Here is a 17,005-nt window from a genome sequence, read left to right as displayed (position 1 = left end):
ATTTTTACCACATCCCCACCCGTCCCTATATTTCCTTACAACCTACCTATACTAGGGGCAATTGCTAATGGCCAATTTACCTATCAACCTGCAAGTCTTTGGCTTGTGGGAGGAAACCGGAGCACCCGGAGGAAACCCACGCAGACACAGGGAGAACCTGCAAACTCCACACAGGCAGTACCCAGAATTGAACCCGGGTCGCTGGACCTGTGAGGCTGCGGTGCTAACCACTGCGCCGCCCACAGTCCCAACTTTCAGTAGTTGACCTTTGGGGTAAATGGCCTTATTTGGATCTTTACTGAAACTTGGTCCACTCTCAGTCAGTCCATTATCTGCCACAATCTGTTACTCGCAAAGGTCTGACGTATGTGCATGCGCAGTACATGGTGCATCATCAGTGCCCATCATTTGTTCAGATTCTGTCAATGTATAATCAGTGTCAATAAGCCACGAGGAATGTACTCTTAATGGTTTGGTTGCCATGTTGCAAAAACACCGTTTTGCCATCAGTGCCTATACCTGTTCCTGCCCTTCTGCCTTCTCTATACACCATATCCCTGATATCAAAATTCTTTTCTGATGGCCTAATCCGATACCTCAAAGCTCTCATGGTTTCTTCTGAAACCTCCGCCTTAATAAATGCTCTTCTCCCTGCATGCACGGCATTCAAATGTTCTGCAAAAATTTAACTAATTGTAGTCCCCTCCCTGAGTCACCATCCCCTGATGATCCCACATTTCCGATGGTATTTTCGGATTCATAAACTAATTGATAGGGGTTGCAGCCCCCAACCATTTGAAGCATGCTTTTTACATGTACTGCCCACACCAGAGCAGTTGTCAACTTACAATTTGGGTGGTCGGCTAAAAGCTTTTGAAGAATTTCATCAATCACGGTATGATTTCTCTCTCAGATCCCATTACTAAAAGGACTTTCTGCTGCCGTGTGCATTGCTACAATATTCATATTTTCACACACACTCCTGAACTCATCATTGGCAAATTCTCCTCCATCGTCAGTTAGAAACCTAGCTGGTACTCCCAGACCCGTCCCTATCCAGCTTTCCATTATCTTGTCCACTATTACTTTTTTGTCTTTACTATAAATTACTGTCGACAGACTGAATCTAGTCGCTATGTCTATAAAGTGTAGAAGAAAAATGTTTTTTTCTTTATCCCCTGCCTTCAAGTCCTTTGCTGCCGTTTCATTAAAGTCCCTTGCTAATGGGAGACTCACTATGGGTCGCGATGACATCCTGCTGTATTTTCTTTTACAGATATCACATTTTTCACAGATATCTTCGATAAGTTGTGTAATGATCATCTATTATCCCTGCATCTTTTAACAGAATCTTCAACCTATGACCAGATGGATGGTGCAAACTGTCGATGTAGTTTTGAAATAATTTGCCTTTTCTCTTTTAAATCCCTACCCCCGGAAGCCATTAATACCTCTTTAACATCCTGCTTAGAGATGTTAGGTCTCGCTAAAGGAATACAATAATGTCCGGAATGTGTAAACCACAAAGCTACAAATTTCCCAAAGACAATCGCCCTATCATGTTCCATATTCAATTTCATCTGAGCCTTTTTCATAGACTGTTTACTTAACAGCGAAGGTATTTCACTGGATACTACATCTGTACTAATAAAATGATTTACCCCTGCTATTTTACACTGAATTACCACTCTTTTTCATGATTTTAATGTGTTGTCATCCCCAAACCTGAAACAGGTAGAACGGTCATATTGTTTGACCTTATTTCCATCTTCCTTACTTAAAAAATCCATGTAACACCTTAACCAGTCCACTCCACATACTGTGGACATACACCCACTGCCTAGTACTGTGCAATTGAACAGATCTGCGACTAGAACACTCATTACCAGACTGAAGCTTCTCGTGACCAGTACAATTCCTTCTGATTGATCAGGAGCATCATCCTCGCCTTCCAAACCTTCTACGTCATGTGTCATCTCAAAAACCCTGTTATTCCTTTTTGGACAATGCAACACATAGTGATACTTTGAGTCACGTCTGAAACACCTGTTGACCACCCCTTGGTTATTCCTGGGGTTCATCCTTCTGCCATAATTGCCCAGTTCCTGCCATCTGTTATTGCTGTCAAAAGGGTCTCCATCCTCATTCATTTTGTGTGTGTTTCTCCTTTCGTACTGACACTTGGGCCTCATACTTAAACAACCTCGAAATGCTGCTAACATTGTATCCTCTACCTTCGGTGTCACTGCTGAAGAGCCCATCTGCGCCATGAAAGCAGCCGGAAAGGAATGTTTTCCCCAAATTTTATTTAGGGAGTCAGACATCTGATCAAAAAGCATATCTCTTTCTTTGAATCTAACTCCGGTTAATACCAAGAGCCTATCCATGTTCGATACCCTAGCCCAATCCAAGAATTTGAAGGCAAGTACTGATCTAGGAATTTCCATGCAGAATTGCTGCAACCTTGCATATAATCGGTTAAACTCCATAATTTTCTATGGAAGAACCATCCATTTTTCTAAATTTATCAAAGTCCGACCACACCTCATAGGCACTCAGTGAGTCATCGTTCATATAAATTTTATAAATAAATTTTAAGAGATTGTCCAAACCTTCCTCATTGGCCAAATGATGAGCCTCTAGCTCCGAGAACACTTTGCTTCTGATCTTGCTTCTGGTGGGAAGTGAAAGTGTAAGGGCTATTCCTTGCTTTTTTGGTAAAGGCGTGAACCCGTGTCCATCGATCGTTCTTCCCTTGATCGTAAGATTCGGCTTTACAAAACAGAAGTGGAAAATCATATCCTGACACCTTACACCTGGTTTCAATCATGCTCAACAAAAAAAAACCCAAATGCAGCTTTCTCAAAAAAAACTCCAATTCTAATCTCCTGTCTGAAAACAAATTTTAGTCTCCAATCTTCACTTTCAGGCAACCGACCTCTATTACCCATGTTAGAGAAACTTCCAAGCCTGTTTTTGAAGAAGACAGAGACTAGGATGCTTTGGTGGAGACTGTTTATTACTTGTCACAGAACTTACTTCTGCACTCCTAACTACACCCACAGCCAGTGCTGGCTGGCTCTTTATAAATACACACTTGAATATAATTAACTAATTAACACCCAACACCTGTTCACCCTATTATCTTGAACTACCAGGTATTTATCATCCATTAACAGAACTTCAGACTGTAACACTGCCATCCAAGAACAATCCCCCGCTACTGCCATCCAAGAACATTCCGCTACCGCCACCTGAGAACATTCTCTCCGCTACCGCCACCTGAGAACATTCTCTCCGCTACCGCCACCTGAGAACATTCTCTCCGCTACCGCCACCTGAGAACATTCTCTCCGCTACCGCCACCTGAGAACATTCTCTCCGCTACCGCCACCTGAGAACATTCTCTCTGCTACCGCCACCTGAGAACATTCTCTCCCCTACTGCCACCTGAGAACATTCTCTCCGCTACCGCCACCTGAGAACATTCTCTCCGCTACCGCCACCTGAGAACATTCTCTCCGCTACCGCCACCTGAGAACATTCTCTCCGCTACCGCCACCTGAGAACATTCTCTCCGCTACCGCCACCTGAGAACATTCTCTCCGCTACCGCCACCTGAGAACATTCTCTCCGCTACCGCCACCTGAGAACATTCTCTCTGCTACCGCCACCTGAGAACATTCTCTCCCCTACTGCCACCTGAGAACATTCTCTCCGCTACCGCCACCTGAGAACATTCTCTCCGCTACTGCTATCCGAAAACAATCCCCCCTGCTATTGCCATCCAAGAATAATCTCCCCCCACTCCGCTACTGCCACCGATACCAATTCCTGCCCCCCCCCCCACTATTGCCATCCAATACCAATTCCCCCCATTACTGCGAGCCGAGACCGAACCCACCCATACAGAGCACACGGCACTGTAGACTGACAATGGCCTCCACTTGCCGCTGTTCCCCTATCCAGTACTGTTCATGGGTGCCTACCCATCATGGCACTGAAGTCTTGCCTTGGTGTCACCAGCTTTCAACGGCCAGGGATCCAAAGGCACATGAGGGCCACCTGTCGTCCACTTAATTCCAAGCCCCCATTGAAACATGATTAGTTACATGCTATTGTATTAAAGCTAACTGTTCTAAATTGCAGCCCTGTTGCGTTGGGGTGGCAACGCCGCCTTGGTGCTTTCCCGCCACTGACTAAATCCGGAACTGATTCAGGTCTGTGAGCAGACCAGAAATGTTAAGTCTGTTTCTCTCTCCACAGCTGCTGCCAGCCTGCTTAGTTTGTGTAATCTCACCTTGTAATTTAACCTTTGAAATCCAGGTATCACTCTGATAAATTTGTGCCGCATACCCTCCAAGGCCAGTATATCCTTTCTAAGGTGTGGTGTCCAGAACTGCTCACAGTTCTCCAGGTGTGGTCCATCTAGGGCTTTGTCTAGCTGAAGCATGAATTCTACCCCTTGTATTCTATTTCTCTACTTATAAAGGCCAGCATTCCATTAGCCCTTTTGATTATTTTCCATACCTGTTCATGACATTTTAATGATCTGTCTTTCTCGAACTCCAAGTCTCTTCAGACCTGATTCTAGCTTTTCATCATTTAAAAAGTACCCCATTATATCCCTTTTAGGTCTGAAGTAGATGACCTCACATTTGTCTACATAAAATCCATTTGCCATTGTTTTTCCCATTCACTTAATCTCTTAATATCACTTTGTAGTTTTATGCTCGACAACATTACTGATGTTGGTCACCTGGAGTTTCCCTTGACTTGGCGCCAGATTCAAATTAACATCGGGAAAGGTGACATCCACGCCACGGAGATTGTTAGATTTTTGTTAGCAGTTTTCTTTAAGGTCAACAGCATACACCGCTGCTGACGGTAAAATCCAGAAATCCAGGCCATTATTCTTCCCAGCAATGTTGGCGAAAGGGACACTTGTTCAATCCTTTCAAGTATTGCGAAGGGTTTGCAGGATTTAAAATTTAAAAGGCAATTGATTAAAGTACAGAGACTAACCTGTTTTAAAAAATGGGACACTTCTAAAAGAGGCAGTGGGCTCACAAAACCTGCAGCAAGTGCCACGAATTCTCTCCCTTTGCCTGAAATGCTTTAACTGCTTTAAATTTAAATGGTTCTGGCCCTGGAGCAACTGCTTGGGAAGCCCCTGCATGTTCAAAATAGTAAAGCAGGATCAGAGGAAATTCAATGCCTATTAATTCCAGTTTTTAAAACTTCTGGTGTGTTTGAGCTACTTGCATACTAATCTAGCACTATAATTTCTGACTCACAAGTATTTATATTTTCCTTCTTGTATTTTGCCTTCTAATTACTGTTTACCAAGTTTGTTGAGACTAGATTCAGAAAATTGGAATGTTTATTTCATATATAAATACAGTGCTGCAAAAGGAAGGTGCCCTGCTGTGCATTCTACACTTTAACTTGTGCTGCAGAGAACTGAAAGTGATCCCCTGTCTTGAGACTGAAATTTCAACCAACAGAGAAATCCAGGCCTGCAACTTTACAGAAGAAAGAAGGAAAAATGACCATGAAGAGATCAAATTTTCAATTAAAATCCAACCCATCGTAGATACCAGTCTTCAGACAATTCCATTCACTGCACATGATATCAAGAAACAGCTGAAGGCATTAGATACTGCAAAGGCTATGGGTCCTGAGCTACGCCCTCAGATAAGCTGTTCCAGTACAGCCACAACACTGGCATCTACCCGGCATTGTGGAAAATTGCCCAGTTATGTCCTGGCTACAAAAGCAGGACAAATCCAATCCGGCCAATTACCACTCTATCAGTCTACTCTCAATCATCAGCAAAGTGTTGGAAGGTGTCGTCAACTGTGCTGTCAAGGCAGCATTTGACTGAGTGTGGCATGAAGGAGCAAAATTGAAGTCAATGGGAATCGGAGGAAAACACTCCACTAGTTGGTGTTACGGGCCACCTAGTAAGGGGTATGGGTGGTCCTCACTATTCAACTCTCAACTGACCACAGCATGTGTTTTTGTAACTAGGTTTTTAACCCCTTTGTGTTTTATTTATCAAATAAACAAATGGAGACAGGTTTTCTTGTAGGTTTAAAACAGAAGATTATTTATCAAGCAATATACACTCCTGAAATGGTCGCAACCACATCTGCACACACATTCACTCGCATGCACACACACGAGAAGAGATAGAGATGAAAAGAAGTAAGGGGTTTGAAGTGAGGTAGGTGTTTGGAGTTCACGGTAACCTGTTGAATCTTCTCGGAGGTCAATTTCTTCTTTAAAGTTGCAGGCCTGGATTCTATGTAGATTTCTCTGTTGGTTGAAATTTCAGTCTCAAGACAGGGGATCACTTTCAGTTCTCTGCAGCACAAGTTAAAGTATAGAATGCACAGCAGGGCACCTTCCTTTTAGCTTGCTGGATTTTCTCCCAGCTCTCAGCTGGACAGGCTTTAGTGATGTTTGTCCTGGTTCTTTCCCTCTCTCCCCAGAGAGCAGTTTTTAAGGTCAAAATGATCTCACATCTTGCCTCTGTTGGGAGACATAGATCTTCCTCCCTGTGGTGATCGACAGTGGCCCGGGATGTGGCTACTTCACACTTCCTTCGTTTCAGAAGAACCCATTCAATTCAAGAATGTCTTTTGATGGGTTCAGGATGGGTGTAATAGACACTTCTTAGCTTAGAATGTATCCTTTTGTCCTTGTCAGACAGTAAGACAGTTTGAATATACGAGGCCAGGTCTTTTGACCTTCGGTGGCCATTTTTTCCAGCACATTGTCCACTTTTTAAAAGAAAAGTTCATTTTTGTAACTGTTCAGTTTGAGTTCTTGTATTTTCGATCATGAGCATAACATTGGAATCACCTCTTTGGCTTTGCATTGTTGCCAATGATTCACATCTACCACTCATCTGTTGCGAGTCTTTATGTGGGAGTACAGTCCAATTCGCTTGCAATGGGGGCATCTAGGTCATCATTTGCTGATGCATGGGCCACTGCTGCATGCTCCTTCCTGCAAAGTCGCTTTTCTGTGGCAATCTGAAGACATAGTTCTTCAAATTTCTGTTCTCCAGTGTGGAGACTTCGACACCAAAGTCATGCAGACAATTCCCATTTTATAAATTAATCTGGCATGAAATGATGTCTCATTTAAATGAGTCCTTGTATTTTATCTTTGGCAACCCAGTGGGTCTACTGGCACCATTAAGCTCTCTGTACATTGCATCTTTTGGTAGGCGACCATCATCCATTCTAACAACATGGCCTAGCCATCGTAGTCAACATTGCTTGAGCATTGCCATGATACTTTCAGAATTAGAAAGCTGCAGTACATCTTTTTTAAAATTCATTCCTGGGATGTGGGCGTCGCTCGCTAGGCCAGCATTTATTGCCCATCCCGAATTGCCCTTGAGAAGGTGGTGGTGAGCTGCCTTCTTGAACAGCTGCAGTCCATGTGAGGTAGGTACACCCACAGTGATGTTAGGAAGGGAGTTCCAAGATTTTGACCCAGCGACAGTGACGGAACGGTGATATAGTTCCAAGTCAGGATGCTGTGTGACTTGGAGGGGAACTTGCAGGTGTTGGTCCCATGCATTTGCTGCCCTTGTCCTTCTAGTTGGTAGAGGTTGCGGATTTGGAAGGTGCTGTCTAAGGAGCCTTGGTGCGTTGCTGCAGTGCATCTTGTAGATGATACACGCTGCTGCCACTGTGCGTCGGTGGTGAAGGGAGTGAATGTTTGTAGATGGGGTTCCAATCAAGCAAGCTGCTTGTCCTGGATGGTGTTGAGCTTCTTGGGTGTTGTTGGGGCTGCACCCATCCAGGCAAGTGGAGAGTATTCCATCACACTCCTGACATACCTTGTAGATGGTGGACAGGATTTGGGGAGTCAGGAGATGAGTTACTCGCCGCAGGATTCCTAGCCTCTGACCTGCTCTTGTAGCCACGGTATTTATATTGCTACTCCAGTTCAGTTTCTGGTCAATGGTAACCCCTAGGATGTTGATAGTGGGGGATTCAGCGATGGTAATGCCATTGAATGTCAAGGGGAGATGGTTAGATTCTCTTTTGTTGGAGATGGCACTTGTGTGGTGTGAATGTTACTTGCCATTTATCAGCCCAAGCCTGGATATTCTCCAGGTGTTGCTGCATTTCTACATGGATTGCTTCAGTATCTGAGGAGTCGTGAATGGTGCTGAACATTGTGCAATCATCAGCGAGCATCCCCACTTCTGACCTTATGATTGAAGGAAGGTGATTGATGAAGCAGCTGAAGATGGTTGGGCCTAGGACACTACCTTGAGGAACTCCTGCAGTGATGTCCTGGAGCTGAGATGATTGACCTCCAACAACCACACCCATCTTCCTTTGTGCTAGGTATGACTCCAATCAGCGGAGAGCTTTCCCTCTGATTCCCATTGATTTCAGTTTTTCTAGGGCTCCTTGATGCCATACTTGGTCAAATACTGCCTTGATGTCAAGGGCAGTCACTCTCACCTCACCTCTTGAGTTCAGCTCTTTTGTCCATGTTTGAATCAAGGCTGTAATGAGGTCAGGAGCTGAGTGGACCTGGTGGAACCCAAACTGAGTGTCACTGAGCTGGTTATTGCTAAGCAAGTGCTGCTTGATGGCACTCTTGATGACACCTTCCATCACTTTACTGATGATTGAGAGTAGACTGATGGGGCGGTAATTGGCCGGGTTGGACTTGTCCTGCTTTTTGTGTATAGGACATAGCTAGGCAATTTTCCACATTGCTGGGTACTTGCCAGTGTTGTAGCTGTACTGGAACTGCTTGGCTAAGGGCGTGGGAATCTGTGTCGGGGCCTCTATGCTGCCAATGGATCCCAAAGATCTTTCTCAAGCAATGCATATGCAATGAACTCAATCTGTTTTCCTGCTTCTGATATATAGTCCAAGTTTCAGTGTCATACGGCAGCCTACTTAACACGCAGGCCTTTATAGATTCTTAGTCCTCTAGCAATTGTGAGTTTGAGTATTTCCAGGCTCTTGCCTGAAACTTTCCAAATGTTGCAGCAGGACTACCAATATGAACTGATATGTCCTCATCAAGCAGCACTAATATATGAGCTGATATCTCCTCATCAAGCTTCATTTCACTCGAGACCGTTGAGCCTAGGGAGCAGAATATGTCCACATTGTTCAATTCAATGTTGTCTAGTTGTAATGCTGCTTTGGACTGATGACTTTGAGCCATTGCCACATGTTTTTTGTAGGCTGATCGTGACTTCAAATTTCCCTTGTGCTTAGAATTGACTGCAGGTCTTCAGCCGGCCAAAAAAGCAGCATTATCAGCAAACAGGAGATCACCTAACAGAACGTGGCGCACTTTGGTCTTTGCTGTCAATCTGGACAGGTTGAACAGTCTTCCATCTGATCTTGTATGTAGTAATACTCCTCTAAAATCTTTATCCCAAAAAGCATACAAGAGGAGGCAGGAGAAGAAGATACCAAACAGCATTAGTGCAAGAGCACAACCCTGCTTTACTCCACTGAGTATTGGGAATGAATCAGATGTCATTCCATTGTAGATGATTCGTCATTTCACTTAACAGTGGAAAGATTTCATGATCTGGAGTAGTTTTGGTGGACAACTGATTTTTTTTGAAGAATATTGAACAGACCATCTTTCTAACCAGATCAAAGGTTTTGGTCAGGTCTACGAAAGCAAAATGTGGTGGCTTCGGCAGTTGTCTGCACTTTTCTTGAAGTTGTCTCAAGGTAAAGATCATGTCTGTGGTTGAAGGACCAGGTCTGAACCCGCATTGGCTTTCTGGAGAGACATCAGTGGCAAGTTTTTGTACACGACTGAGCACTATTCAGTCAAAGATCTTTTCAACTATACAATGTGGTTATTTTTAACTTCCCTCTGAAATGGCCTAGCAAGGCACTCAATTGTCAAGGGAAATTAGGGATGGGTAACAAATGCTGGCATTGCCAGCAATGACCACTTCCCATGAAAGAATAAAAAAAGTGAAATGCCGCAGTAGCTGCTGCAATCTGACTTGTCACTTTTGTTCTTTTACATGGTTATTATTTGGGCACCTCTCATTTGCTGAGGAACTTGTTCTTCCCACATGCTGATGATAAGCAAGAACAGTTCATGATGCAGACTAGGGCCTCCCAGCTTCTAGAGTTTGGCTGGCAGTCTATTCGCACCAGGTACTTTACCAGATGACATTTTTTTTAAGCACTGCTGTAACATCTTCCAATGGGGAAGGCCGCATCTAGTTCATCTTTGACTGGTTGGTCAAAAAAATACAGTGCTTTTCACTTACTGCATTTAGTCTGCTGGGATCCAGATAGTGCCTTACCCAATGGTCCATATTTATTTTAATAAAAGCAAAATACTACGATGCTGAAAATCTGAAATAAAAGCAGAAAGTTCTGGAAATACTGTTCAGGAGGTTCTATGCAGTACTCTGCCAAGAAGGTGTCCATAATCTAGCGATCAGCAGCGACCAGCTGTTAGCACCAGCAAATGTGCAGGAGCCATAAGACGAGGAGGAGGAAGAAGAGAGGGACGGGGGCAGCATCAGAGAGTTCCAGGTAGACAGTCCACACCTGAGAGAGACACTCGCCATCGTCTAGCTGAAGACTGCGTTTGAGATGTTGTCTACTGTCACACTTCAGAGCACTATTGTCTCACCTTCCACAACTGGGGATTCATCCAAGAAATCCACCATCTGCACTCAATCTTTTCAATCCCTTCCCCATGAACAATAAAAAGGCCACCAATTCCATCACAATGCAATTATTATATTAATTCTTTATCTAGAGCAACACATAGTGAAAACATAGCATAACCAACAGCATTTCCAAATCTTAAACTATCCACTCTGGTGCTAACCCTTAGTGACCATCCTGTAAGTGCTGTTACCTAATCTGAGTGGCAACATTTAAGAAGTATTTCGATGAGCACTTGAAACGCCGTAACATACAAGGCTACGGGCCAAGTGCTGGAAAATGGGATTAGAATAATTAGGTGCTTGATGGCCACCACGATGGGCTGAAGGGCCTGTTTCTGTGCTGTATAACTCTATGACTCTATGCAAGGTGAATGGCTGCTGAAAATCTGAAGAAGGAGCACCCTAAAGAGGCTGTGGGCCATGATGGCCCTGCCTCAGACAGCACCATCAAAGCGTGGGCATCAGCAGTCTGGGCCACCTGCCTGACAGGCAACTGCAAGGGAAATGGTTGAGTGGCAGGGGAGGGAGCAGGATTGCTGCCATCCAGCGAGAGGCCAGTAGGTTCCTGCTCCATGATTCCCATGCCATTACCTTGGGGCAGCTGTTCAGCCAGTCCAGTGATCTGCTGGAGGACAGATCCCTGGGCAGCTGAAACACTCTGCAAGCGCCTTTCAACAGGAGAGCCCACAGCAACTGTGGCAGCTTCCTGAATTCCATTACAGCACTTTGTCGTACTGGTAGGACCTCAGTTGAGATCTTTAACTTGACAAACAAGGGATATAAGTTCCCCAGGCCGATTAACAGATTACATGACAAGATTTCACGCTTAAGACTTTTACCATAACAATGAAACTAAAATTCAGCATTATCTAAATAATAGTTAGTCGGTAACTAATACATTAAATTACAGAGAACGGTGTTTAGGAACATAGGAACAGGAATAGGCCATTCAACTGGATCATTGCTGATCTTCTACCTCAACACCATTTTCCCGCACTATTGCCATATCCCTTGATAACCTTTAATATCTAGAAATCTATCGATCTCTGTTTTGAACATGCTCAATGACTGAGCCTTCATATCCCTCAGGGGTAGAGAATTCCAAAGATTCACCACTCACTGAGTGAAGAAATTCCTCCTCATCTCAGTGCTAAATGGCTACCTCTTATTCTGAGACTGTGTCCCCTGGTTCTAGACTCCCCAGGCAGGGGAAACATCCTTCCTGCATCTACCCTGTTGAGCCCTGTAAGAATTTTGTATGCTTCAAAGAGATCACCTCTCATTCTTCTAAACTCAAGAGAATACAGGTCCAGTGTCCTCAATCTCAACTCATAGGACAATCCCACCATCCCAGGGATATTTAACTTATTAAAAAAAAAACACTTGAAAGCCCCATACCACATTTAGACATTATTGAGTGTTCTCATCGAATCGGTATCTTTGTAGTTAAAAGTCCCAAACTCCTCCCAGTTGCAATGGGTTGGATCTCCCAGTCCTTAACAAAGCCATTGTCCTCTTCCCTCACTTCTTCCAAGCACACTTGACTGGTCCTCTGTTAATAAGGCAATCTCTGATGACCCTGTTAGTCTTTACTCCTCCGCAAGCATTAACTTTCGAATCGTGTTCAAGTCTTAGCAGCCTTTCGCTGTAACAGTGTTCTGAGAGCAGTTGTTTTCTCTCTCTCTCTCTTCTGAGGCTGTACAGTTCCTGCTGGTTTCTTTGCGTCTTCCTTTATTTCTTACTGGTTGTCAGACTTAGGAAAGCCTGTTGAATTTATTCAGAACAAAGGTCAACAGTCATTTACCTTTTATTCATTGTAATTTTTTTAAAACAAAAAGTGACAGTAGGTTGTATTGATTGTCTGACTTATCTATCCTCTAGGCAAAGAAGTTACAAGCCTTCAAAGATGATGTAAACATGCTATCACTGGCAGATTCATTCATGGTCCTGCTGCTACGAGTGCCAAGGTAAGGCACTTTAATGCTCTGGAAAAGCAAAGGTGGGTTGGGGGGGGTGGTGGGTAGAATTTGTTTGCATAACCCTACTTCTCAGACTACGTCAATTCCCCAGGGGTAGGCAGTGCTGTAGCCGCTATCTGCCTGGCCAGGCCCAGCGTTCTTCAATTATATCAATGAGAAATACCATGTGGGCCACACAGGTAGCGATTCGCCGTTCTGTCTGTCCCGTCCCCTTACCACTCCCCCCACTCCATGGGAATTGATGCAAGAACAAATTTTTTGCCCAGACTGTTCTCCATATTAATAAATTGGTTCTAAAAATGTGTGATAAATCACTTATAATGATTTTGCTGGCTTGCAGCTATGCTCTGCGGATGGAAGCCATGGTTCTGAAAGAAGAGTTTTCTCCTGCTTGCTTTGCTTTATACAAAGAAATGAGAGCAATACGAATGGCTACAAAAGGTAATAAATGCACTAGTAAATTGCAAAATTACAGTGCTCAAATGCTTGTCCTCTACTCAGTTGGGAAGAATCAGTGTATGTTTTTAAAGTCCCGCAATAAATTTTTGTAACACAGTGCATTTGTTCCAATGTATGGTCGAGACCTGGCTCCAAATCCAGCCTTGGCACACATTCACACTCAATCTCTTGGACCTGGACAAGTGTTGGTGTGAATCTTGCTTCTGACTGTGATCCATCAGTCCCTGCTGGAACTATATGTGTGTGAACATCTGGTGAGGACATGCTGGACTCAGCTGTGATGATCACATTCATCGTTTGGACTGCCAACAATCACTGTTTAGACTCGCACATGAATAAAATCTGCATATCTAGTGCCCAAGGAACCCGACCGTTGTCAGTGCTTTCAGAGGTGGAGGGAGAAATCTGTAGAGGGTAAAAATGTTCAAAAGTTGGAATTCCCATCTAAGTGGATATCTGTCTTACCCCTACAGTTCTTGAACAAGAAACAATAGATGTTTCAGTTACAAAGTTCTAAATGTGCTGGTGACTGCCTGACAATACATTTTGTAGTGCCCTTTGGTGCGTAACTGAACTTTGTACCCTTATTAACATTTTTCAGAATTGATGACTTGTGAGGAACTTCATGCAATTCTGCATTTGGTTCTACAGGCCGGCAATATTATGAATGCTGTAAGTGATTTATAATAGTCTTTTTTGTTGTTTTTATACCACAAAACTCCTATATATGATTCTTGTCCATTGATGGCCTCTTCCCATTTCTCTCTAGGGAGGATACGCAGGAAATGCTGTGGGTTTCAAACTGTCTTCATTGCTGAAGCTAGCGGACACAAAGGCAAACAAGCCAGGAATGAACTTGCTGCACTTTGTTGTTCTGGTTCGTATTCAGACATTATCTGTATCATAAATGCTAGCAACTGTCATCTCGTGGTTCACTTATAATGGGTGGGCGAATAGATTCCTGTTTTCCTAGGAATCGGTTCAAAAATAGACAGCAATTTCCCATCATGAATAATGGGAATTGCTGAAAATTCTTGGCTGCAAAATGGTTAACCTTCCAATAAGATGCACTTTCAACTCTGGGTAAACTTAATTTGCTTTTCACTCGACACATCAGAATGAAGCTCTGAGACATATCTCAGATCGTTGACTATTGTAAAGGAAGTTGAAATGTTATTTCAATTGTGTCATTTATATAAAAGAGAGAAAGACAGTAACAATGATCTTTTTGTCAAACAGGAAGCACAAAAAAAGGATGCAACTCTTTCAGTTTTTCCTGAAAAGTTGAAGCATGTCCAGGAGGCAGCCAGGTAACATAATGAAGTTATATATCTCCTCTCCCAACTCCCTCCCTAGCCACAAACACATACATACACACAACAAGCCAGAGTCTGGGCAATACTGTTGCAGCAGATGGTTATCAAATTATAAATGTGTCCCAAAAATATTCATGAATAGATTTCAGAAAATTCATTTTTTTAAAACAAACTTTGGAAAACACACCTAAAAATCTTTAGATCATGCACACTTTGTAGATATTCCATAAACCAAAGCCCACCTGCAGCTGGGATTAATGAAATGTTAGCGTTTGTTATTATTCCTTTTGTTTCCATCACGTACCTGTAGTCTGCTATCTAAACATTAGCAGTGCTTGGCTTTGTTATTACCTGAATGCTCATGCTAGATAAAGCTGACACTGCAATGTCAGATATTGACAAAAAATACACTGCACCTACTGGTCTGCGCAGTGTGGATGCATGATAAACTCTTAAGCTCTGTGGATAAATGCACTAAGTGATGTGTTGCTGCGGAATAAATAACTTGTATATGTAATCCCTAAACTGTTAGTTGAGTTAGTTAATCTCAGAACAAGCGAGATTAACAAATCGGGTTAAGCAGACATTTATTTCTCTTTTCAGATACTGTCAGATTTGCTATGTATTTCTAGAATTTTCCAATTTATTTTAGATTTCCAGCATTTGCAGTTTTTCCTCTTTATTTTGCTTAGAGTTTCACCACTGCTTGTGGAACCTTACCCCAGTATGAGTCATTCTGTTCACAAACAAATGAGGTGAGAGAAAATAGAAAACTTTCACATGTCACTTAGGCTGTAAGATTAACATTCCTGCACAATTTTTTTTTAAGTGGATAATTGGGGATTAAAATTAGATGAATTGACAAAAAGATGTTTATGTTTGCTGCAGAAAGCTTAGAAGAGCAAGCTTTGCCTGCACTCATCAGAGTGACAGGACACACTGATTCTCACCCTTCATTGCACACAAGGTGCCAATGGCGTGAGATGGGGCTGGACAGGGATATGGTAAGGCACTTCCACTAAGGAAGGGAAATCAGTTTTCAGCAGTGCTGTTCAGTCTTGAAGGTGACTCAGGAAGTGTGGTGCAGAAGCCCAGGATGACTGGAAATAAAATGTTTGTGGGAATCCAAGATTTTCAACTTTACCAGTTTTCCCATCATTTGGGCAGCTCCAAGGATCCCCACAGTTGCTTTACCTACCCTACTGTTCCAGCATCCTTTGAAACTCCAACAAGTCTCCCCATTGATAGGACACATTTCCTGTTGATACCAGTGGTGCCAGTGTCCATTAAATCCAGGAAAGGTGCCCAAAGGCCTACCTTTTCCACTGGTTCCAGAACCTTTTAAACCCAAGTCAGCATCCACCTAATGCCCCACTGTTTCCAACACTATTGATCTCCTGTGTTCTCAGTGGGAAGCAGAAAGCAAGAGAGGGAAGAAAAGAAAAAGGATATTCTTCAGTATCATTTTTTAAATTCCTATTTTCAGTATTTAGGAATTAAAAATTTGGGGTTAAAAGCAAAGGTGGAAAATTGCAAAAAAAAATTTGGATAAATGAAATAAATACCTGCCATACACAACAGTTTGGTCAGCATTTGGTGAATTTACACCTCCAAAACATCACTAACCTGCATTTACACCTTACTGTTACTGACTTTCTGTGTATTTCTAGAATTCTCTGTTTTTATTTCAGGTTTCCAACACTTATGCAGCTTGGATAAGTGTTCTTTTTCATAACTAGTACTGGCTGTGGTAATATAATGGTACTGGTACACAATGTTATAGCTACTCAAACAAGTCATGCTTTTCCATTTATAATACTGCACCACACATGATTGATTTGTCATCCTTTCAATTACAATTTTACATCATGAGGGTTTCTCTGAAACTAGTGAGTCGTGGCATGCACAAGCCAAAGTCTGTCTACGACTTTTTGTAATGTGAAATTCTGACACATTGTTAACATATGTTTTCCTTTCAGATTGTCGGTAGACAGCATTGATGGTGATCTACAGTCACTTGTCAGTAGAACAAGATGGCTGCAAGTAAATTTAAAGCAAGACTTCGAACTCCTGCATCAAATGGAAGATTTCAGTCAGGTGAGTCAGTGTCAAAAGGCCTTAATTGTGAGGTCCACATGACAGCTTTGTAGACAAGAAGAAATTAATAAATTAACATTATGCTGCTGAATATATCTGATGACTGTATTCAATTTAAAAAGAGCGTGAACCACTAACCTGTTGCAGTAGATAGCCTGAGCCAGAAAGATTAAGGAGCACAACAGATCTGTCATTTGGTCCACTGCTAGTCTTAATCTCTTCATATTGTGCCTATCTCAAATGGCTAAGGTTCCTCATGGGCTTTGTTTGAATAGATAGAGAATACTCAAAGTTTAGTTGTTGAATACAGAATTTATCCCACAAGTGAGGAGATCAGATAACATACAATTGCTGTGTATATTATTGACTTGTAGCAGTCTTTTGTATAATAAATTCATATTCAATACCTAAACAAAGTGTATTCTATTTCGACTATAATTATA

General features: G+C 42.7%; 1 protein-coding gene across 4 annotated transcripts in view; it reads left to right on the top strand.

The window, feature by feature from the left end:
- Positions 1–17,005, top strand: part of fhdc1 (FH2 domain containing 1) — a 134,573-nt gene that overhangs the window by 105,119 nt on the left and 12,449 nt on the right. For all 4 annotated transcript variants that reach the window (XM_068040831.1, XM_068040814.1, XM_068040823.1 and 1 more), the window contains 6 exons: positions 12,593–12,678; positions 13,031–13,131; positions 13,751–13,821; positions 13,919–14,026; positions 14,389–14,459; positions 16,445–16,562. In XM_068040831.1, the coding sequence (XP_067896932.1) occupies positions 12,593–12,678; positions 13,031–13,131; positions 13,751–13,821; positions 13,919–14,026; positions 14,389–14,459; positions 16,445–16,562 (555 nt within the window). The remainder of the gene's footprint in view (positions 1–12,592; positions 12,679–13,030; positions 13,132–13,750; positions 13,822–13,918; positions 14,027–14,388; positions 14,460–16,444; positions 16,563–17,005) is intronic.

Source organism: Heterodontus francisci, chromosome 1 (assembly GCF_036365525.1).
Source record: "Heterodontus francisci isolate sHetFra1 chromosome 1, sHetFra1.hap1, whole genome shotgun sequence".
Lineage (NCBI taxonomy): Eukaryota > Metazoa > Chordata > Chondrichthyes > Heterodontiformes > Heterodontidae > Heterodontus > Heterodontus francisci.
The sequence above is the reverse complement of the archived record's forward strand: the minus strand, read 5'-3'. Positions and strand labels throughout refer to the sequence as shown.